General features: G+C 42.3%; 1 protein-coding gene across 3 annotated transcripts; it reads left to right on the top strand.

Moving 5' to 3' along the window:
- Positions 1 to 236: 236 nt before the first annotated feature.
- On the top strand, positions 237 to 24,167 carry LOC129821371 (ubiquitin carboxyl-terminal hydrolase 37-like). Of its 3 annotated transcripts, none has more exons than XM_055878985.1 (26): positions 237 to 482; positions 3,280 to 3,351; positions 3,625 to 3,664; positions 9,899 to 10,106; positions 10,248 to 10,413; positions 10,540 to 10,628; positions 10,723 to 10,838; positions 12,428 to 12,505; positions 12,776 to 12,864; positions 13,043 to 13,133; positions 13,275 to 13,430; positions 13,673 to 13,804; positions 14,083 to 14,206; positions 14,315 to 14,538; positions 14,780 to 14,897; positions 15,034 to 15,113; positions 15,999 to 16,163; positions 16,340 to 16,390; positions 16,540 to 16,675; positions 16,802 to 17,027; positions 17,288 to 17,448; positions 18,316 to 18,376; positions 18,506 to 18,621; positions 21,080 to 21,149; positions 21,488 to 21,626; positions 22,203 to 24,167. In XM_055878985.1, the coding sequence occupies exons 4-26, from the start codon at positions 9,933 to 9,935 to the stop codon at positions 22,291 to 22,293; spliced, it is 2,853 nt and encodes a 950-aa protein (XP_055734960.1). In that variant the 5' UTR covers positions 237 to 482; positions 3,280 to 3,351; positions 3,625 to 3,664; positions 9,899 to 9,932; the 3' UTR covers positions 22,294 to 24,167. The 3 variants fall into 3 exon arrangements, with proteins under 3 accessions (XP_055734960.1, XP_055734958.1, XP_055734959.1); XM_055878983.1 differs by having other exon boundaries at positions 237 to 2,208; XM_055878984.1 differs by lacking the exons at positions 237 to 482; positions 3,280 to 3,351; positions 3,625 to 3,664 and adding an exon at positions 6,211 to 6,436.
- The last annotated feature ends 224 nt before the right edge of the window (positions 24,168 to 24,391 follow it).

Here is a 24,391-nt window from a genome sequence, read left to right as displayed (position 1 = left end):
TGTCCTCAAGAAAACAAGTAAATGGATTAAGAGAAAATATTAAGAAAAACATTTCCAGAAAGACCCTGTAGTTGCTTGTTCTGTTCAGGAGAGTGTGTTGTTATGTGTTAATAACATTTAGACTACGTTACCCAGCAGGCTATGCGGGCCGGACGGATGTTTAAAGAATGCCTTGCATGGCTAAACATAGAGTTTTCTAGCTGAAGTATATGTTCATTAAAAATTGTTAAACCTACGCCCCGGTTTGTCATTATATAAGGAACAAACATAACATGGTGTCAGATTGGTAGTCGCTATGACGCGACAGAGGAGAGAAAGGAGTAACTGCAAATTTCCTTCAAGTGACGTCAAGTGACGTGAGTAGTCGAAGACGCTAGCTTGCAAGAGCGAGAGCAACGAGCCGCAGCAGCGAGAGTGACAGCAGCGAGAGCGAGGCTGCATTGGAATGTGTTGATGAGCAAGTTGATGAGCAACATACTGAAGTAAGAGAAATTGACACTGTTCCTGTTCTCTGTCATGGATAGGCTTAGTCCTCCTACTCCTATGCAGTTAACAGGAAATTTAGCTGACAATTGGAAACGTTTCAAGCAGGGATTCAATATCTACATAGCAGGGGGAGATTATGACAAATTGAAAGCTTCCATTTTTCTGCATGTTATTGGAGAGGATGCATTGGACATTTACAATAGCTTTCAGCAAGACGAGGCAAACTTGACATTGACTGTGCTAATGCCTAAATTCGAGGAGTACTTTGAACCAAGCCAGAACGTCACGTTTGAGAGATACAAGTTTTTTTTTTCATGATCAGAAACAGGGAGTCAGTTTTTACCAGTATTTGGCTGAGCTGAACACACTGAGCAAAACGTGTGAATTTGAAAATCTGAAAGACTCACTAGTGAAAGACAGGATAGTATGTGACATACTTGATAATGGACTCAAGGAGAGATTGCTGCGTGAGCAAGATTTAACTTTGGATAAAGCAGTGAATATGTGTCGAGCAGCTGAAACCAGCAAAGCACAAGCTAAAGAGCTGTGCAGGGATGAGACGTCAGTGTATGCAATAAAAATAGAGGAGCACCACGCACAACGCCTTACAAAACAAAAACAAGCAAAAGAAAGAAATCAAAACACTACATGTGGAAAATGTGGATTTATCCACAAGCCAAAAAAATGCCCTGCATATGGCAAATCATGATGCAAAGCTGAGGCAACAAAGAAAAAGGTTCACACAGTCGAGGAGATGGAAGAATTCTTTGTTGATTCTGTGGAAATATGCAATGCAGTAAATGCTGAATGGATTGTGCCATTGACTGTGAATGAAACTATATTACCATTCAAGCTTGATACTGGAGCACCTGTAGTCACTGGATGACTACAAAACACTGAAGGTGAAGAGCAAAATACACCCGGTGAAAATGAAGGTTACTGGTTATACTGGGGAGAACGTACCAGTCAAAGGTAGCTGCATAGTAACTTTACAGCATAAAGGAAAACAGTTCAGAGCACAGCTGCTGATTGTGGAAAAGAGTGTACAGCCTATTCTAGGAATCATGTGCATAGTGACATCACAGACTGAAAATGACCAAGAATCGCTACTGGCTGAGTATGAGGATGTGTTTGAGGGTCTTGGATGTTTACCAGGAGAACACAATATGTGCTGATGACAAAATTACTCCAGTTGTGCATGCATGCATGCAGAAAAGTTCCATTTGCACTGAGAAAAAAGCTCAAAGAGGAACTTGGATGCATGGAAAAGATGGACGTCATCACAAAAATGGATGAACCAGCTTAACCAGTAAGCTCACTGGTTATTGTGGTGAAAAAGAACGGCGATCTCAGGATATGTCTAGACCCGAGAGATCTCAACAAAGCAATCAAGAGAGAATATTTCAAGTTGCCAACCAGAGAAGAGATAAGTTCGCAGTTTGCTGGAGCAAAGTGGTTCAGTAAGCTTGATGCCTCATCAGGATTCTAGCAAATGAAGCTAGGTGATGCAAGCTCAAGGCTATGCACATTCAACACACCTGAGGGCAGGTACAGATTTATTTTTCTACCATATGGGATTCTCTCAGCGCCAGAGGTCTACCACAAGACAATCCACATGCTCTTCGAGCACATTCCAGGAGTGGAGACTATGATGGATGACATCATCGTCTGGGGGTCCACAAAAGAATAACACGATGCGAAAGTGAGACAAGTGCTGGACCTGTGAGTACAAAAGAATTGCGGGAGCAACATGCTTTTTAGCTAGTCTAAGACAAGGCCAATTTGTGACATCAACGTTGATGTGCTTTTTGATAATATCAATATTAAACCTCATATTTTGCGTGTCTGCTGAAATGTAATGCAAACACTTCCATAAGCATTTAGGGAGCACTGTGACAACGTCTCAGCGAGAATGCCATGTGTCGTAGCTGAATCAGAATTAGTTAAGGAACATAGATAAATAAGATGTTTTATTTACTTTCATAATATGCTTTTGTGAGATACTTGTCATTAGAATGTCTCTTTTTGGACTATACTGTCGGCAGTTGCATTTTCCTTTCTTCTCTATGGAAAAGTCACTTGGGGCCCAGAGAGGGGAGAGGTCAAGCTTGTCTTTTACACGTCTGGTAATATGCAGAATATCAGAAAGGGAGAAGTCAGAATTGAACATTGTCTTCATATGTGAATGTATCTGTTAAACCATGTGAAGGGCTCCACAATGTCTGTATGCCAGTCACCCTCCTTTTCTCATTGGGGGGAGGAGTATGGCAGTGTCTGGAACCATTGTATTACCCCTCTGATGTTGCACTAATCTTGAGATAGTATATGACCTAGAAGTCACTCCCCTCAGTGAGCTTGTCCAGGAGGGGGGAGAAGAGGGGGTGTATTTGAGATGAGGGTATCTAGAATTGACAATTGATATATGCCATTGGATGAGGTAATGTTTTGGTACTATGAAGTACCAAGAACGAGGTTAGAACCTCACCTTAGAGACCAAACTGAACGATAATGTATAGCTAATGCTATCTGGCTATGGGATACTCCTCTCTCAAGTGAAAGGCCCTTTGTGAAGTTTCTGAGATCTGTGGTTCGTCATGTGAGTTGAGAGGGGTGTATATTGGCTATATAATATACTAGAATTATTTTGTAAGGACTCTCAGAGAATTAATTTATAGACACTGAATTGATCTGAGAGTCAAAGGGATATGGTAAAGCTCATTTAATTAAAGATGAAGTTTAAATATAACTCTGACTTGTGTGTGGTTTGTCAACTCTCCTCATTTCGTAATACAGGAAATTACCACGACATTTGGCGACGGGGATGGGATGTGAATCTTCACTCGGTGACCGCTCCTGACGACCTAGGTAAATCGTGCACAAGGGATCCCTCAAACTTGGGATCCCAATAGTCCCTATTGGAAGAAGGACCTCATTCTGAAAGTGACTGTCTAAGTGACCCTCAGAGGTGGTGAATTCCAATTATTTTTAAATATGCTAGCCAGGTGTGCCCTGGGTTACTCTGTGTGAGTATTTTGTTATGGGATCACTAGGTAATATTTGTAGGAGCATCTGTGTGAGCGGGGTAGGTTGACTCTGTGTGGGTAACCTTTGAATTATGTTCTGATGTTCTGTGTGAAGGTTCTGACCAATCCTGTGTGGGGGATCCTTAAAGTTCTGTGTGAGTACCTAAGCATTTCTTACGTTTTATATGGATTCTGTGAATATATGAAAACATGATAAATTGTATGTGTGTATAATCGATTACTAGAGATTTGATAAAGTAATGCTGAGAATAAAATTAGATACAATTTAAACCACCCATTCGTAGACGTACGTAGATTTTGAGTTGGTATCTTTAATGGATAATTTGATAAAGATGAGGTTTTAAGCACTTAAACTAGTCTTCAAAATCTGTGAAATTGAGCTCTAGAAACTGATTAGTGTCCACTTTTGGTTATCTTACCCTAACGATGGAACTATAAAACGCTTATTGGATTATCTCCGTCTGGGTACAACATTTGAAATAAAACTGCCCTTAAAGTCTGATTTTTTTTTTTTTTTTTTTTCTCCCAGTATGAGAGGAGTTGCGGGATTTATTGAATAAACGTTTTTCCATAAATTAGAGAGAATTAAGAGGGAATCTAGACGTAATTTATAATGTCATACAAGCATAACGTTTCCATCAAACTAATTATCATTGCGTGATTAATGTGAGGTAGTAAAGTAATTGAAATATGTTGCATGAGTAAACATAATCTACGTTTATTAAAAGGCGCAAGATCTGTTTCCTAGTCTATAAATGTCGATTTTATTCTTTGACTGCTAATCTATTCATTTGGCTTCTGAGAATCATAGCCAGAGTAACGCTTGGACCTTTAAATTAGGGCTATTTTTCTGGGAAGTGTCTTGATAGTTATGAATACAGAAAATTGTAAATTGGGTTTATTTGCGGAGAGTCTTAGTCATTCAAATAGCATTGGTGGTTCAGTTGTTAAATAGCTGCCTTCCAAGCTGGAGGCCTGAGTTCGGTTTCCGGCAAATGCACTCACTAAAATCTGAGTTTTTGATTGTAATTCAACTATTTATATGTTTTGCCTGGAAAGATACGGTCGCTAGTGTTTGTATAAGATATAAACGGAACGTTTTAATAGCTTGTTTGGTTCAATTTGAAAGAAGGGATAAATTGAACTTTTTAATAGATTGTTTAGGTTAAATTAAGAGACTAATTCATTCAAAATAATAGCGACGCGAATTTCAATGCCAGACGGTGTCTGTTGCCTAAATGATCTGCTGGAATAATGTATTGAGAATTGAGTCGTATTTAAATTATTGTATCATAGAGGAGACAGTTACCTAAACTTAAAGAAATTCTAAATAATAGCGGAGAGATAATGGCGATAGTGGTGCCCACCGAAATGTTTTTCATTCTTATGGATTGACTGATATGTTATAAATTCTGCGGTGCGTGTTATTTTTAAAATCTTGGACATTTCATACAGTGAGGGAAAAAAGTATTTGATCCCCTGCTGATTTTGTACGTTTGCCCACTGACAAAGAAATGATCAGTCAATAATTTTAATGGTAGGTGTATTTGAACAGTGAGAGATAGAGTAACAACAAAAAAATCCAGAAAAACGCATGTCAAAAATGTTTTAAATTGATTTGCATTTTAATGAGGGAAATAAGTATTTGACCCCTCTGCAAAACATGACTTAGTACTTGGTGACAAAACCCTTGTTGGCAATCACAGACGTCAGACGTTTCTTGAAGTTGGCCACCAGGTTTGCACACATCTCAGGAGGGATTTTGTCCCACTCCTCTTTGCAGATCTTCTCCAAGTCATTAAAGTTGAGGCTGGAGATGGAGATGAGAGGAAAACATTATTGGATTACAATGGCAAATAAAAAAAGGATATAAGAGAAAAAAAAGTGGTAGTGGAATCCAAGCCAAGTAAGGGTTTTGGATCAATGTTACCTGAGAGATCTGTTTGAAGTCTCTATAAAAAAACGTGGATGCATTGGGTAAATTGGCGTTGGTGAGAATAATGATACGTTTTCTTTGTGTCTATAAATGCAAATTATATGGCAATTTGTCAAGTGTATGTAGAAGGGAGGAGTATCGTATGCCAGCTGAGCCTAAATTCTGCAATTGTGGTAGCTAACATGCAGCCAAGTTTCTGAAGTGTCCTGTTAGGGTGAAGGAGACAGGTGGCAAGAATAAGGGCTGTCCAGCATGTCTCCTATCCGGAGGCATTGAGAAGAGTGGAAGAAAGGAGTGATGTTGAAGAACTAATGACAGTAGGATTAGAGACACCAGAGACGATTCCTTGGTCAACAGAGGAAATCTGAAATGTTGCATGTAAAGAAGGTGGAAAAGCTGAGGGAATAGACATCGTTGTGATTGCGGCTGAGGGTTTTTTGTGATATTTTTGGGGGTGATATTTTACAGCAGAGGCATTACAATGCTTGGTCTTGTGTAGGGAAGTTATTTGAATTGTAACTGAAAGAGTAGAAGGGGTTTTTCATTTTTTTTTTTTTTTATGTATTTTGTATGATGTCAGGATCCCCCCTTTCCCGCGATGGAATATTTTTGTTTCACTACCATTTACAGTAGGTGGCGGCAATACACCAGTAGGCTGTAGTCTGCCATAATTCCTCAAAGTAGAAGAAGCCAGCAATGGCGATGCTCATGCTAATACGACCTTTTTGGCCAGTAGAGGCCTCAATCGTTCTCTTTGGTTCCTCTATGTCATTTCCGCTGTACATTTTCACACTTCCGCCATCATCGAGTACCGTAGGAAAACGTCGTGTGGACCACACTGTCAACAATATACATTTGGGGCCACCGAATGCCGGCAAAAAACTATTTACTACTCCCTTAGGACTTATATATATTGTGCATTTTTTTATTTTATATTGTAAAAGTTTCGTTTACGGGATATTTCATTCAGGTAAGTGTTTCTTGTCTCGTAATTAAGTTTAGACGATGTTTTCATCCATCAAATGGCAAATTAGCCAGTTAGCTAGCTAGCAAACGTTATATCCTCGGCCTTTTTAGTAGCCAGCTATCGTGCCGGGAAAATGGCTAGGTTCAATGTGCAACTATCCAGTTGTGTTTGACGCCCCCTATCAATTCAGCAAATCTCATTTTATAAAATTCAGTTGGCCCCGTTTTGTTAGCAAGCCAACGTTAGCTGTACAGTCGCTGATGCATCACACCAGTTAACGTTAGCTAGTTAACTGACCCGCGTGTAATTGTTGGGTCCTACCCTATGTCCCCAGAACTGAGAACGTTAAGTTAGCTAACTTAAACTCGTACATCGCCTTGGTCCGTACAATTGCCCTTACTTTAGCGCCCCCAAAACGTAATACTTCCAGATCAACTGTAATGTCAATACCATTGTAAAGCACAATTTCTCCCCTTTCCAACATTGTCAATACATGACCTAAAAGCTGCCCGTTTCTGCATAATTCAAGTAGGCAGTGAGCCCTAGGAACTAGGAAACTGTAAGCCCGTTCACCTAAAACCGCATGGACCATTTATATTCCATTTATATTTTGTTGTGAGAAAGCATGGTATATCCCTGTAGCGCTAGGCTATGCTAGTCAGCTTTTTTGATGAGGATGATCCGGGATGGAGGGTCCGTAGTTAATTAAGTTTATATCATTTGAGTTAAATTTGTCTTCTCATTTCACACAATACACATAGTTTGATTGATTAAAGAGAATACACGGCTGCTTTTATAAAGTGCTATAGGTGGAATGTCACATGATAACCCAGAGTTATTTTGACCAGAGGGCAACGATAGAGTTAACATTTGTCCAAATTCACGACTAGGTCTACCAAATTGTTTATTACTTTACTATTTTTAGCTCTTGAAACATTGACTTATTCATGTCACATCCAGGATACAGGAACCACATTTACAGGATTAATATTCTCATGGGGTCTCAAACAAATATATGCCAGAGTATATTGCCATGTTGTTTTAGGGTGAAATCTAAGCACAATGATGTCTGGGAGCGTTGACAATGATGCCTATAGCAAGGTTTTCAACCCTGCTTTAGGTATGTGGTGCTGCGCTGGTTACAAGGTATGAAGGTTGCGTTTGTTTATGGAAAGGCAGTTACTGTTGCCATGCGAATTTACCATTTACGGAATTTGTTTTCCTTTTTAATATACAGCTTGTCTTTTCTCCCTAAATATTTGTCCCAATCCCCTGCCACTAGTCATTTTGAAGCCATCCTATCCCTAATCCATAATGCATCGAGAACTCTGAGAATAGCACAAATAAATGTCATATTGCCTTTTGGTGTGTGTGCTGCAAAACTAGGAATGGTGTCTTTGGGAAAGTTGTAAGATAAGAGGTGACAGTAAATCCCATGCGTACAACACCTGGTGAGTAGATGACAACATGACTCAATCAGATGGAGTGAGGCGGTGAGGGAGTCTGAGAGAAGCTCTGAGAGGCCATTGAGCTTCCCATTGTCTCGGCTTTGCTGATTTAATCAGCAAATGAATAACAAAAGAAGCTCTATCAGAACATTTATGGTAATGTCAGAAGGCATGCGTACAAAGTCCCCAAGATTGTTGCACATTATATAGACTGCCTTTCACGCGACTCACTAATGAATATGAAAAGGTGGTACACACACACACACATTTTAATTTGTTGCACAATTAAAGGTCAACACTGCATTTCAAACAGCCAGGAATTATCTAATAATTTCAGCCTAGGTATACTTTTACAAGACCAATCTTCCACAATCATAAGACCCACTCATAATTGTATTTTATCAAAATAGTTTAACCTGCTTTTTTTGCAGTAATAAATGGCTTTCAAGTCTATGGAAAATCTGTTTTTTGTTGCACATTTAGCCAGAACCATGCACATCCACTAATAATAACCAACTTCTGGTAGCAGGCATTATATAACATTAACACATGTCTCATAAACTCTCAAGCATAAGCCCATGTGCTATTGAGTAGCCAGCTAATATGTATATTTAAAGTCTAGCCAACTTGGATCTATTCGCTTGCTAACAAGGTAGAACAGTTGAGCTGTTATGAATACACCCTCCTTTCTGTCTCCAACTGTTTGAACCGTTTGAACAACATAGCCCTTATCCCTTTAAGATGTTGAAATCAAGTGGCTTACCTGGGTAAGAACATGTTCTCAGAATGAGAATGAGTTGACCAATCCTTATATGAATGCATCTTTTTATGCTCATTGCACATTTATAAAAACAGCTAGCACATTACAGTCCATGGCTAAAATGCTGCTAGCGATAAGTGGTACTGCCAGTGGTGGAAAAAGTACCCAATTGTCATACTTGAGTAAAAGTAAAGATACCTTTTTTTATAGAAAATGACTCAAGTAAAAGTGGGTCACCCAGCAAAATACTACTTGAGTAAATGTCTAAAAGTATTTGGTTTTAAATATACTTAAGTATCAAAAGTAAATGTAATTGCTGAAATTTACATAAGTATCAAAAGTCAAAGTATGAAATAAATAAATATATAATTTGTGTTTAGTGAGTCCGCCAGATCAGAAGCAGTAGAGATGATCAGGGATGTTCTCTTGATAAGTGTGTAAATTGGACCATTTTCTGTCCTGCTAAGCATTCTAAATGTATGGAGTAAAAAGTACATAATTTTCTTTAGGAGTGTAGTGAAGTAAACATAAAAGTTGTCAACCATATAAATAGTACAATTACAGATAGCCCCAAAAATGACTTAAGTACACTGCTCAAAAAAATAAAGGGAACACTTAAACAACACAATGTAACTCCAAGTCAATCACACTTCTGTGAAATCAAACTGTCCACTTAGGAAGCAACACTGATTGACAATAAATTTCACATGCTGTTGTGCAAATGGAATAGACAAAAGGTGGAAATTATAGGAAATGTTTGACCAAAGTTAACTGGCCTGTCTCCTGGTAGCGCCTGCATGCTCGGGACACTACGCTGACAGACACAGCAAACCTTTTTGCCACAGTTTGCATTGATGTGCCATCCTGGATGAACTGCACTACCTGAGCCACTTGTGTGGGTTGTAGACTCCGTCTCATGCTACCACTAGAGTGAGAGCACCGCCAGCATTCAAAAGTGACCAAAACATCAGCCAGGAAGCATAGGAACTGAGAAGTGGTCTGTGGTCACCACCTGCAGAATCACTCCTGTTTTGGGGGGTGTCTTGCTAATTGCTTATAATTTCCACCTTTTGTCTATTCCATTTGCACAACAGCATGTGAAATTTATTGTCAATCAGTGTTGCTTCCTAAGTGGACAGTTTGACTTCACAGAAGTGTGATTGACTTTGAGTTACATTGTGTTGTTTAAGTGTTCCCTTTATTTTTTTGAGCAGTGTATTTAAAGAATATGTCCTTCTACTTTTCCCGTCCGTTAAGGTTATTTTGGAGCGCACCACCCTGACAGTCACCAATGGCAGTCGCAGTGCCCAAACTCTCCAGCGGTGCTGTTGTCAAAATCCGCTACAACAGCATAGATGTGGGCACCACTCGATGGAAAGAGGGGACTTTTGAGGTTCTTGAGAAGGATAACAAAGTCAACCTGTGGCTGAAGTTTAGTGCCGGTGGTGCAGCCAAAAGTTTCCAGGTATTGTATAATAGTGTTTCCCCCATACGTGCTCATTTCACGTAACAAAATTGCATGCTTACATTGGACTTGAACAGCTGAGCAATTGTGTCTTAAGGCACTCTGAATGTATATGTTCATTATATATTTCTATACTTTCAGCTCAACCATAATGTGAATAATGTCGTGATGCAGCCCATACACACTATGAGACGAATTGTGGTGACTCTGAAGGATGACAGCATAGTCACCCTTGAGAGAGTTCCCCCGGTTGTGGCTGAGAAAATGAAAGAATACCTTGAAAAGCTGAAACATGGAAAATCAACCGGTAACATTCTATTGGAAATTGTAGATCATTAAGTCTTTAAAACATTTTTTTTAAGCTGTTTAAGTTGCAGCATGATTTACTGTGGACCAGTCCCTCTGCTGGAAAGTAAGTGTTGTTTTCTGGTAGTTCTAAAGACCTCCCAGGGAAGTGCCAGCTTTGGTGTGCTCGGGAATCGATCCGTGAAGAATGAGACCAGTCCGCCTGGAGAACGACAGGTAAATAATTGTGTTTAGTATACACCTGTCATTTTAAAACCACAGTAAGTACCTCTGACAAGCTCATCTACTTAAACTCTGCCTCTGTATCAAGACAACACCCAGGCGACCCATTGTGGACAACCGGGAGGAGACGACGACCCGCAAGCACCTGGGTAGCCCCAGCAGAGTGACCTCCACACCTGCCCGCAGTGGGCTGTCTGAGAACAGGTAGTCATTCCCTCCTACAGACACACGGGCTCCGTCCTGATTCTCCAGACTTCTCCCGAAGTGTGCTCTCGCATTCTCCCCCCTCACAGATTTAAAATGGAGGGACTGGTCTAATGAATATGGTATATACACACACAGAGTGAGGACCAAAAGTATTTGGACAGTGACACCTTTTCTGTTGTTTTGGTTTTGTACTCCAGAACTGAAATGATACAATGACCGAGGTTAAAGTGCAGACTGTCAGCTTTAATTTGAGGGTATGTTCATCCATATCGGGTGAGCCGTTTAGAAAATACAGCAGTTTTTGTACATAATACTCTACAAATATGTCGGATGCATTTACAGTTTGTTCTGGTTATTCCGAACCGGTTTGAACCAAAAAAAGTACTGGTTTATATAGTTCTTTCTGTTCCTTTTCAAACCTCTTAAATCATATACTTGTTTTAGCTCCACATTAAATTACTTCACCAATCATGCGGTGTGGACAGAGCAGCGTGCTATGGAGTGGGCAAGCTATAGCTCAGTGAGTTGTTTACATACGTGATGGAAAGTGTAGGGCAACAAATTTGGCTTGAAGCACTAAGCATCTTGTGATGACATATACATTATTTAAATTAGGCCCACAGAATTATTCCTACGGAGGAGTGGCTTCTATGGAGGCACTTTGAATGTTTTTGAACTTCAGAGTTGGCTTAGCGTTGGACCAGAGAAGCTAGCTAGCTGACAAGCTTATGTGTGCAGAGTGGCACCAGAATTAAAAACGCATTTTACTTTTTTGTAGGATAATGAATCCAACGTGAAAGGTGATAACTATAGTATCCCTATCTAGCATTAAAAAAAGTTTATCCATTCTTCTCATGAAAAATCTCTCTCCCTATCTTCTGAATCACGCTTGTATTATCGGTAGGCTACAGATTGTCAGCTGGCTGGCAGACAATGGCAGAAGTTTCTGATTAACAGAGGGAGGGCTTTGTTGCGTTTTTTTTGTGGGACCGGGGGGGGAATTATGTAACAGAATGTTATTAACTGGTTCCCATGCTTTTAAAATAACGGTTCTGTTCTGGAACAGTATAGATCACTTTCGTTCTTATTCTGTTCCTTAACAAATGTTATTTTCCGGTTTTCTGTTCAGCTCCCTGAACCGGGTCCAACCCTAGATGAAAATACCCTCAAATTAAAGCTGACAGTCTAAACTTTAACCTCCATAGTCATTGCAACATTTTAAATCCAAAGTGCTGGAGTACAGAGCTAAAACAAGCCCCCCAGTAAATCACTGTTCAAATACTTTTGGACCTCACTGCATGTCATTTAGCAGACGCTTTTATCCAATGCGACTTAGTAATGCGTGCATACATTTTACATGTGTGGCTGGCCCCAACGGGAATCGAACCCACAACTCTTGCCGTTGTAATCGCAATGCTCTGCCAAATGAGTCACAGGACCACTTTGCAACACAACCTCTGTCCCAAATCTCCTTCCCTCTCACTAGCCTTTCCCCTGAGAGAACATTTCTTCACTTGACAGTGGCATTAGTCTTTTTGTATTTATTGGTCTCGTAACCACTCTTAATGCTGTGTTTTCCCCCTCAGGAATGAGAAGAGGAAGAGACTCCACATCTTTGACTGTGACCTGACTGAGGACTACCCCAAGGAGAATGACTCATCCAGGTATGACAAAGGCAATATGTTACTCTACCAAGCAAAGTTTTGGGTTGATTTCACATCCCTTCCTGTCAATTTAGGAATTGACATGCTGTCCTACGAAAATGTCATGTCCGTAGTCCACTGACCGTTATTGACCAGGAATGCACCGAACACTGCTACCTTTACTGGGATATGAACACTATTATACCATGGGAAATAAATTAGGGGCAATGGTAGTGAAACCATTGTGCTCCACTTAATTTAAACTGTTTCTTTAATCTTTCTTTATATCAGCAACAACAAGGCCACGCCGGACCCCTCCAGGAAATTTCTGCTGAGCTGCAAAGACAAGCTGAAACAGGCGGAGGAGAACCGTAGCTCAGGTGAAGACCCTCAGTCAGTCTGGTACACATACAAAGTGGGATGTCCTTCTCCAGACTAGAACAGTGGCGTCTCTAGACGCCCTGTCTTTACTTGACTTTACTGACTTTATTGTCCCCGTATGAACATTTTGTTGCAGTGTCATGTACACGTCTGATAACTGTCTGGCTTTGCCAACAGTTTCACTGGTCCAGTCGCAATTTCAGCCCACGTCATTCTACGGCAGCCGATCGGCGACCAAAGACTACGCGAGTCACTCCTTTCTAGACAGGCAAGTTAATTTTTTATTTTTTGTTTTTTTTATAACCTTTATTTAACCAGGTTGTTCCATTGGTGTTCATGATTCATTAGAATGTATTCTTAAGATGCTGCCACACCTTCAGTTCCTCAACATTTGTTGTCCCCCCCACAGGCCATCCACTACATCTCGGACCCCCTCGGCTAAGAGAAGTCTCATGTTACCCAATCACTCAACCCCCTTAAAGAAAGTGCGCCCGACTCTGGACTACGGTGGCTGGAACAAGCCGAGACCATCCACTCTGGCCCAGCCACAGCCTCCACTGCAAGGGTAAGGAGATATACCAGGGTTATAGTGGTGATTCTGAAGTTAACCTCCATAGTCAATGAGGGGCTGTTTTAGTGCTGCCTAACTACCAGAAGTTAGTAGTTTATAGTAACTGTTCATGCTTGTTATGAGTATGCCAGTACAGACACTTTCATGTCACAACATGTATTCTTACCACCAGTGGTTGTAGTGGTGGTACAGATATAGAGTAGAACTCAAATGTCATCTTAACATCTTTGCTGCAGATTCTCCAACCTGGGCAACACGTGTTACATGAACGTCATCCTCCAGTCTCTTTTCAGCCTGCCATCATTCTCCAATGATTTGCTGAAGCAGGGAATCCCATGGAAGAAGGTCCCAGCCAACGCCCTGCTCAGGTAGGCTGCTGTTAGTGCTTCAGCAGTCAGCCTCTTCAGCTAACCCCATAACTGAATATAGGAAACTGTCAATAGTTTGATCAGTTCTTCAAATGTCCTCACCTTGTTTCTTCTTAAACACAAAATATTTCTACTTTTCCAAGGGATGCACCTTTTTAAAATCTGTTTTTGTGGCTTAGTCATGTCATTTACCAAATGAACTGCTTAGCTGACTTGTGCAACTGCCCTGCGCCCTTATGGACCCCTAACCCCCCCTCCCTCCCTCCCTGTGCATGCAGACGCTTTGCCCACTTGCTGGCCAAGAAGGACATCTCGTGCCCCGAGGTGAAAAAAGACCTGCTGAGGAGAGTGAAGAGTGCCATCTCCTCCACCGCCGAGCGCTTCTCCGGATACATGCAGAACGTAAGACCTACAATATTAACACAACCACCCCCATTTAGACTCTTAAGCGGCTCTGTATACTCGCTCACATGGTGGCTTCCTCATTCTCTCGCTCTCTCTTATCTATAGGATGCCCATGAGTTTCTGAGCCAGTGCCTGGACCAGCTGAAGGAGGACGTGGAGAAAGTGAACAAGAGCTGGAAAAGCGAGTCGCCAGCGGCCGCGTGGGATGAGCCTCCCCAGCAAGCGGCCGCAGCCCGGCCCGGGGAGGAAGTGGACACCTCGCGCATCTACACCTGCCCTGTGGTGGTTAACATGGAGTTCGAGGTGCAGCACACCATCACCTGCAAAGAGTAAGTGAGTTGCCCCCTTTTCAGACTGTGGATTCCTGGGTGTTAAGTCTCTTCTCTGATGGTAAATAAAATAATGGATCTCCGTTACACAAAAATACGTCAAAAGATTTTCTCGTCCATTCCTTTTAGTTTTTGTGATATTACCTTTACAAAGCATGTGAAATTGTCCTAAAGACTCACTGAATGTCATGTTATTAATGACAAATCATAACAAAGGTTGTGCTGTTATGTGTGGTTTCAGCTGTGGCGAGGTGGTGAACAAGCGGGAGCAGTTCAATGACCTGTCCATTGACCTGCCTCGCAGGAAGAAGACCATCCCTCTCCGGTCCATCCAGGACTCTCTGGACCTCTTCTTCAGGGTGTGTGCCGACTGTCCCCACAAACCACCACCTGTCCAAATATATATAAATCCACTAAAGGCAATGAAACAGTCCACATAGTATTCAAATCCTAATATGAAGTAGATTAGTTAAATTGTCTGTCTGTGTATTCCAGATCGAGGAAATTGAGTATTCCTGTGAGAAGTGCAGCGGGAAAGTGGCGACAGTGACTCATAAATTCAGCCGACTCCCCAGGTACTCTGTTACGGATACCTGTATCCGTATCATGTATGTGTGTGTATATTTCTTTTCTCTCCTTCTCCCCTCACAGGTGGAAATAATCATTCCCCAATCAGTCACACCTACTGTTTCCATTACCCAATCACAACCCCTTTCACTTGGTTTAAAAACCCATTCAGTTGTTCTCTCTGTCATGCAATCTCTCTGTAGATCTCTTGTTTTTGCAACTACATGTCGCTTTGTCCGTTACCCTGTGAGTATTGTTTTTGTTATGGTGTTTGTTTGATGGTGGGAAAAGGGGGTACGAATACATGTCGCCAATGGGCATACTCTACCCATAGGAATACTTTGTCTAAGAACACTAGTTAGAACTGGGCGGACCACCCCCTGTATTTTTGGTTAGTTAGTTAGCTTTATTGAAGTAGGCTAGTCTAGTTCAGGGTTGTTTTTGGATATTTGTTTCTTTCCTTGGGTCCAGTTCAGCACCTTTTCCTGCCCCCCCTTTTACCGTGTGTTTAGCAAATAAACCCGGAGTGTTTGACGGTAATTTAGTTGTCTGTGGTTTTTCGTTCTCACTGTTACGTTTTCACTATTCTACTTTGCATGAGTTATGTTACGGGTCTCGTTACCACCCCCCTAGACTGTCGGGCCAAAGGGATCCGTAACATACTCCCATTTGTCGACAGCGGGGACCTTTAGCCCTGGTGTTAAGAACACCAACTCCATACTACGCTGATCATTCACCTGGGTTGTGTCTTAATTGACATTGCAGCCTATTCCCTATATAGTGCACGGGAATAGGGTGCCATTTGGGCCATTGCCATGACCAAAGTGAATAAGGAAGAGGTATGGGCTTCTTCAGATAACCCTACATCGCTTTCTATCCTTTCCCTCGTGCAGAGTTCTGATTCTGCACCTGAAGCGCTACAGCTTCAACGCCCAGCTGTCACTGAACAGTAAGCTAGGCCAGCAGGTGATGATCCCCCGCTACCTCACGCTGCTGTCCCACTGCACGGACGCCACGCGCCCGCCCCTCAGTCTCGGCTGGAGCGCAAACGCCGCCATGTAAGAAACCCTCCCACAAGCACACTTGGAGACAGTGAACATCGTCCCAACTATTTGACATTTTCTCTGGAAGTCACCACACAGACAGGTCTTAAATGTCCAAATAACGTTGATCACAGCAGGTGAATATTATTTTTATTATTTTTACCTACCACGCTCTTTGTTTTGTTGTACAGGCCACGAACACTGAAGGCCTCCCAGTCGGTGAACTCCTCCTCACTACTTCGGTAAGTCAGTCTCTAACAACATGGAATCACTAACACACACTTTTTCACCTCCGACCCAGGAAGGCCAATCGTGTCCAGTGTTTCCTTGATGGGGCACAAAAGTGGATGTTTTGGTTCTTCTAACTACTGTTTTCATTTCCTTCCACCAGGAAAGTGTCTCTGAAGGCGGGGGGCAGCTCCAGCACTGTGCTGGTGGACTCTGACAGCGAGGAGGAGCTGAGCCGGAAGGTGGTGAGCCGCAAGCGCCGCCTCAGCGACTGTCTGCCCGATGACAGAGCAGATGAGGTTAGGGCACCAGAGGGATCGGGGGGGATATACATTACTACACCCTAACCGCTGACACATGCAGGGCCAGGTTGAAAGAACACTGTGTTTAGTGTGTGACATGATGAGCTCTGGCTGTGTGTTTAGGTCCAGCGGGCTGTCCACCACCCAGATGCGTCAGACTTCAACCGCATCAGCGATGAGGAAATGCTGGCGGCGGTGCTGGAGATGAGTCGCCACGACGCTGGGCTCTCCTGCCATGCCCCTGAGGACGAGCCAACCAGCAGCCCTGACACGGGCTTCGGCGACGCCGACGCCCAGGAGATGAACTACCGCCCAGACCCGCTGGAGACGGACACTAAGCCGTCTGCAGGTAACCACCAATCTCAGAAACACAGACACACCAGCCAGGAGGGACAGGGAGGAGTAGGCTTAAACGGTTCACAAAAATTATTTTTTGAGACTACACACCAAAACAGCTCCCTGTAGTACCTTACTAGATGCCCATTCATTTCATTGAGCTATGATATTTTAAGACGATAGACTTGAATTATACAAAACGGATGCAGAAGCTTCTTGTTTTTAAATGTGTTTTACCAACCCATGCTAAACGGAGTGTGTATCTGTGTGTAGACGTGCTGGACTCCCTGGACCTGACCATGGACGAAAACAAGGAGAACCAGACCCCCGAGGGGGTGCAGGGGGATCTTGACTGGGTGCAGCAGTATGGCCTGGAGCAGGAGAGGGAGGAGCAGGAGCTGCAGCTAGCCCTGGCCCAGAGCCTGCAGGAGCATGTAAGACTCCACACACATTAGGACATTAGAGAGAGACCCACTATACAGCTCTACCATTGGACATTTTACTGTAGGGGAAACCTGATGTTCGTGGTTCACTGTTTTTGTAATGTAGGCTAATCCTCCTTCTGCTTCTGTAATGTTTTTGAGCTCCACAAGAAAACAAAAATCTGTCTTGAGCTCAGACCCACCGTCACTAGCACGTGCTCCAGCAGGTATATCTCACTGGTCATCCCCAAAGCCTGTCCTTCCAGTTCTCTGCTGTCAGTGATGGGAACGAATTGCAAAAATCACTAAAGCTGGAGACTTATTTCCTCACCAACTTTAAACATCAGCTATCTGAGCAGCTAACTGATTGCTGCAGCTGTACATAGTCCATCTATAAATAGCCAGCCCAATCTACCTACCTCATCCCCATATTGTTTTTATTTACTTTTCTGCTCTTTTGCACACCAGTATCTCTATTTGCACATCATCATCTGCTCATTTATCACTCCAGTGTTAATCTGCTAAATTGTAATTACCTCGCTACTATGGCTTATTTATTGCCTTACCACCTCACGCCATTTGCACACACTGTATATAGACTTTCTTTTTTTATATTGTGATATTGACCTTACGCTTGTTTATTGCATGTGTAACTCTGTCGCACTGCTTTGCTTTATCTTGGCCAGGTCGCAGTTGTAAATGAGAACTTGTTCTCAACTAGCCTACCTGGTTTAAAAAAAAAAAAAGATATATATATATATATATATATATAGGGCCAATGTTACCTATGTGAACTTTTGATAGATCCGGATAGGACAGCTGGTTATTGCATCACCACGATGAAAACCTGACCTTTGCAACATGTGGTTTCTCCTACAGGAAGCCCAAGAGATGAGGGAGGACGACGACCTGAAGAAAGCCACAGAGCTCAGCCTGCAAGGTACAGCATAGACACTGCTTCCCCTTTTTATGCCAATACAGAGCTTCACTAAAGTAAAGAAGTGTGTGTGTGTCTGTTTGCACATTTTTACATGTCTTGATCCTGCCTCGTTTTTCTCCGCCCTTCCAGAGTTCAACAATTTGTTGCCGGAGCTGCTGTGTTCAGATGAGGACTCTGGGAACGAGGAGGTGCTGGATATGGAGTACAGCGAAGCAGAGACCGAGGATCTGAAGAGAAATGCTGAGGTACGAAGTCTCCCTCCTACTTTTCTCCCTCACACTAACCTTCACCAGGTTAGTGTCATTTATCAACTGCATAAATATCACAAAATTTCACAATTCCAGTGGATCAGAAGTTTACATACACTAAGTTGACTGTGCCTTTAAACAGCTTGGAAAATACCAGAAACTGATGTCATGGCTTTAGAAGCTTCTGATAGGCTAATTGACATCATTTGAGTCAATTGGCGGTGTACCTGTGGATGTATTTCAAGGCCTACCTTCAAACTCAGTGCCTCTTTGCTTGACATCACGGGTAAATCGAAAGAAATCAGCCAAGACCTCAGAAAAAAAATTGGAGACCTTCACAAGTCTGTTTCATCCTTGGGAGCAATTTCCAAACGGCTGAATGTACCACGTTCATCTGTACAAACAATAGTACGCAAGTATAAACACCATGGGACCACGCAGCCGTCATACCGCTCAGGAAGAAGACGCGTTCTGTCTCCTAGAGATGAACGTACTTTGGTGCGTAAAAGTGCAAATCAATCCCAGAACAACAGCCAAGGACCTTGTGAAGATGCTGGAGGAAACGGGTACAAAAGCATCTATTTCCACAGTAAAACGAGTCCTATATCGACATGACCTGAAAGGCTGCTCAGCAAGGAAGAAGCCACTGCTCCAAAATCGGCATAAAAAAGCCAGACTACGGTTTGCATGGGGACAAAGTTCGTACTTTTTGGAGAAATGTCTGATGAAACAAAAATAGAACTGTTTTGCCATAATGACCATCGTTATGTTTGGAGGAAAAAGGGGGAAGCTTGCAAGCTGAATAACACCATCCCAACCGTGAAGCACGGGGGTGGCAGCATTATGTTGGGATGCTTTGCTGCAGGGGGGACTGGTGCACTTCACAAAATAGATGGCATCATGAGGGAGGAGAATTATGTGGAAGCAACATCTCAAGACATCAGTAAGGAAGTTAAAGCTTGGTCGCAAATGGGTCTTCCAAATGGACCATGACCCCAAGCATACTTCCAAAGTTGTGGCAAAATGGCTTAAGGACAACAAAGTCAAGGTATTGGAGTGGCCATCACAAACCCTGACCTCATTCCTATAGAATATTTGTGGGCAGAACTGAAAAAGCGGGTGTGGGCATGGAGGCCTACAAACTTGACTCAGCTACACCAGCTCTGTCAGGAGGAATGGGGCAAAATTCACCCAACTTATTGTGGGAAGCTTGTGGGAGCCTACCGGAAACGTTTGACCCAAGTTAAACAATTTAAAGGCAATGCTACCAAATACTAATTGAGTGTATGTGTACTTCTGACCCACTGGGAATGTGATAAAAGCAGAAAGAAATCCTTCTCTCTACTTTTATTCTGACGTTTCACATTCTTAAAAGAAAGTGGTGGTCCTAACTGACGCAAGACGGGGAATTGTTACTAGGATTAAATGTCAGGAATTGTGAAAAACTGAGTTTAAATGTATTTGAATACGGTGTATGTAAACTTCCAACTTCAGCTGTATATGGAGAAGGACACCTTTTCTGTGGATGTTCTTGTACCAGATTTTTCGTCACTGATCTTTTGAACAAATCACAATTTCGCAGGTGGACCACTTTTTTTGAATTTCGGAAGGAGAGGGGACATTTAGCCCATAGACTTGCCTGAAACTGGCTGAGCATTTCCGTTTTAAGGGTCTGGAGAATGGGGTTGGGTCGTATCCAGATTTTCATACCTTAATACCATTCCTGTACCATACCAGGGTATGCGGTATTACGGCACGCAAGGGCCTATATTCATTTCCAAATATTTTGTGATTTCTTTTGCTAACAAAAGCATAGCAAATTCCATAGCAAATAATTGACACAAGCTAAATGCTAACAAGCACACGCGAACAAACTTAATGCAAGGGCAGAGAACCCAGCTCATAGAGTTATACAACTATCTCTAAAGGCTACTCACACTTGAACCAGGAGGGGATTGTCTCTGCTGTCACCAAGCAGCTTGATCTTGCAAGCTAGCCACCTATAGTTAGCGAACCAACTGTATAGCTGGAGCCCTGAGCTGAAGAAAGTGGTTTTGAATGTATAGTTAGTTAGTAATAAGATTATTTAGCTGGCATAAACACAACTCTTGTGATGGTCAACAGTGGATCTCACGTTTGCTCCATGTGCTCTTTGTAAATAAACATACCATGTGACTGGCTCAATTAAATTTTTGTGAATAATATCATTGTTATTAGTATAAAACATTTTTGTGAAGGTATTTAAAATCATACCATTGGTGTTTCAAAATACCCAGGTATACGGTATATCGCCCAAGATTAGTGGAGGCTTTGCTGGTCTTGTTAGTGTCTTTTCTAACATGTGCCAGATGCTTTATTGAGTTATTGGGGGACAACTACGCACCATTTTTAGTTCTGGGTGTCTAAGATTAAGTAGGGAGAAACGGCCCAGCTGAACACCTTTTCTTGTTCCCAGAGCGGAGACTTGGCCAACTCGTTTCGGCTGATCAGTGTAGTCAGTCACATCGGGAGCAGCTCCTCCTCTGGTAAGCACTGCCCTGCCTATAGACCACAGTCTGCTAAGATACAGTATATTGCCATGCTACGAGATACACCGTTATTTGTGGTTACCAGAAATGAGTGCAAGAGATGTGAATGTTATGATTTGTTTTTGCTAACGACTGATATCTGTACATCTCATAACACACTACTGTGTAGCAGGAGCCACAGATTATCAATCTGTAAAAAAAAAAAAAAAAAAATGTAAAGCATAAATGTAAAATGAGTCAGCTGAGGCAGCATATGAGGACGATACCACCAGAAGCCAAGACACTGTATATTTGTAGTCTAATATTAACCTGTAATTCTATCTCTGGACCCTCAGGCCATTACATCAGCGACGTGTACGACATGAAGAAGCAGTCGTGGCTGACCTACAACGACCTGGATGTGTCGCGCACGCAAGAGGCCTCGGTGCAGAGAGACCGCGACCGCAGCGGATACATCTTTTTCTACATGCACAAGTTAGTCTCCCTCTACCAGCTTCAGTTGTGTGCTGGGTTATGTTCAGGGAAACAATGTGACATTTGTCCAATAAGAGAGCAGATTTTCATTTTCAGTTGCAAAACGTTTTTCTACAGTGTCCCCTACTGATCACAACCCTGTTCTCGTATGGTAAGGGAAAAACCACCCGCCTCCCGCTATATGCCCTATACCAGTCTGTGAGTGACTGAGTATAATGCAGTGGAGGCTGAGAGAGACCCAGCTCTAGTAAGCAGGGTTGTCCATACGATTGGCAACTCTGAGCAGAAGCTGGAACACAATCTCCCCTCTTTCATGCTATGAGAAAATATTATTTGTTAATTTCTTTCTATTTTGTCAGAAAAAAAGAAAGTAGCAAGGTGAAACTGTCTGGTAACTAGAAGTTTCCTGTGGGGTTTTAATATCAGGACATTAATAAAACTAAAGTTGTACATTCACCTATGGTGGGAGATATTGTGGGGAACTTAATGTTATGTGTATATCATATTATGCACTGGAACCCACTGTTTCAGTGAGCCGTGCCTTGACTGACTGCTGTGTGTGTACCCTCTCCTCAGGGATGTGTTTGAGGAGCTGTCTGAGTTGGAAAGGACAGGGGCCAGTGGAGGAGCCTCTGAGGCAGGGAGGACTGTCCTGCAGCCCCTCTGAGCCACCAGTCTGTCATCAGTCACACACCAACCCACCACGCACTGAGCTCTCCCCAACAGATGGGTCGGGTTTGGGATGAAGGAGAACCTTTCTCCAGTACTACTGATCACCGTCCACATTTTTGTCTTGAGGCGCTTTGTCCTTTTTAAAAACAAAACAACAGGCCATGGTAGCTTCTGTCGTGAAGGCAGGCTCAGATGTCAGCACACACAGCCAACGGTCCTTCTCTACAGGTCTGTTCAGAAATGAGAGGCAGCGCTCTCAAAAGAAAGAAAAGAGCTGACGGTTCTTTGTTTATTAAACCCTGAGAGATATTAGCCCTGAACTTTTCAGACTTCTTTATTTAATTTTCTATAATTTGTTGTTGTAATACAGTTTTTCTTGGCACACATGATATTAACTGTCATGCATTTAAGAAATTAAATAGTAAGTGTCAGATGCTTGATGCTGGTGCTCCTTTGATTGTATGGTTTTTACTTTTTATTTCCAATATAATTTAAAATGTATTCTAAAATATAGTTTAGGGTAAGGAGGGTGTACTTTTTTGTTCTATACAGTGCATTTGGAAAGTATTGACACCTTGACTTTTCCACATTTTGTTACAGCCTTATTCTAAAATGAATTCAATTGTTTTTTTCCCTCATCAATCTAAACACACAATAACCCATAATGACCAGCAAAATCAGGATTTTAGAAATGTAAAATCGGGTTCACGTCCGTGCTCTGGCTGGGCCACTCAAGGACATTCAGAGACTTGCCCCAAAGCCACTCCTGCGTTGTCTTGGCTGTGTGCTTAGGGTCGTTTTCCTGTTAGAAGGTGAACCTTCGTCTGAGGTCCTGAGAGCTCTGGAGCAGGTTTTCATCAAGGATCTTTCCCTCGATCCTGACTAGCCTCCCAGTCCCTGCAGCTGAAAAATATCCCCACAGCATGATGCCACCATGCTTCACTGTAGGGATAGTTCCAAGTTTCCTCCAGATGTGAAGCTTGGCATTTAGGCCAAAGAGTTCAATCTTGGTTTCATCAGACCAGAGAATCTTGTTTCTCATGGTCTGAGAGTCCTTTAGATGCCTTTTGGCAAACTCCAAGCGGGCTGTCATATGCTTTTTACTGAGGAGTGGCTTCCGTCTGGCCACATCATAAAGGCCTGATTGGTATGCTGCAGAGATGGTTGTTCTTCTGGAAGGTTCTCCCATCCACCGAGGAACTCTAGAGCTCTGTCAGTGACCATCGGGTTCTTGATCCCCTCTCTGACCAAGGCCCTTCTCCCGCAATTGCTCAGTTTGGCTGAGTGGCCAGCTCTAGGAAGAATCTTGGTGGTTGGTGGGGACCTTGAATGCTGCAGAAATGTTTTGGTACACTTCCCCAGATCTGTGTCCTTCATCCTCATGGCTTGGTTTTTGCTCTGATATGCACTGTCAAACTGTGGGACCATATATAGACATGTGTGCCTTTCCAAATCATGTCCAATCAATTGAATTTACCGTAGGTGGACTCCAACTGGTATAAACATCAAGGATGATCAGTGAAAACAGGATGTACCTGAGCTCAATTTTGGGTCTCATAGCAAAATGCTTATGGAAAATAAGGTATTTAATTTGCAAAAAATTCTAACCCTGTTTTTGCTTTGTCATTATGGGGTATTGTGTAGATTGAGGATTTGTATTTTTCATCCATTTTAGAATAAGGCTGTAACAAAATGTGGAAAAGGGGAAGAGGTCTGAATACTTTCCGAATGCACTGTATGCCGCGAAACGTGGTGCAATATTTATTTATTTTGTGGCATGGATTTGCCAATTCTGCTTGTATTTGTTTCAAGTCTGTTCATTTGAGTTGGGTGTGATAAAGGAAGTTTCCAATTTCTTTCAATGATTTACTTATGGACTGTTTGCTGTTTTATTCATGTTTTATAAATCTTAAGCTAAACAAAGTCGCTTGTCTTTTATAAGCTTACAATCCTAGGGGTTTCCTAGTGTAGGGGTTTTCAAACTGGGGTCTGTACATTTTGTATATTTTTTGGGGGAGGAACAATATTTTGATTTGGGGGGGGGGGGATATTTTATGAATATCGCTGGCTGCAACAGAATATCATTGTGGATA

This window comes from Salvelinus fontinalis, chromosome 23 (genome assembly GCF_029448725.1).
Source record: "Salvelinus fontinalis isolate EN_2023a chromosome 23, ASM2944872v1, whole genome shotgun sequence".
Classification (NCBI taxonomy): Eukaryota; Metazoa; Chordata; class Actinopteri; order Salmoniformes; family Salmonidae; genus Salvelinus; species Salvelinus fontinalis.
This window is presented reverse-complemented; position numbering and strand designations above follow the sequence as displayed.

What these genes read in the sequence shown, in the direction of transcription:
- LOC129821371 (XM_055878985.1), top strand. Translation starts at nt 9,933, where the DNA reads ATGGCAGTCGCAGTGCCCAAACTCTCCAGCGGTGCTGTTGTCAAAATC. An exon ending in CCCAGAGCCTGCAGGAGCAT is followed by an intron (nt 17,449 to 18,315) that starts GTAAGACTCCAC and finishes TTTCTCCTACAG; the next exon opens with GAAGCCCAAGAGATGAGGGA. An exon ending in CGGGAGCAGCTCCTCCTCTG is followed by an intron (nt 21,150 to 21,487) that starts GTAAGCACTGCC and finishes CTGGACCCTCAG; the next exon opens with GCCATTACATCAGCGACGTG.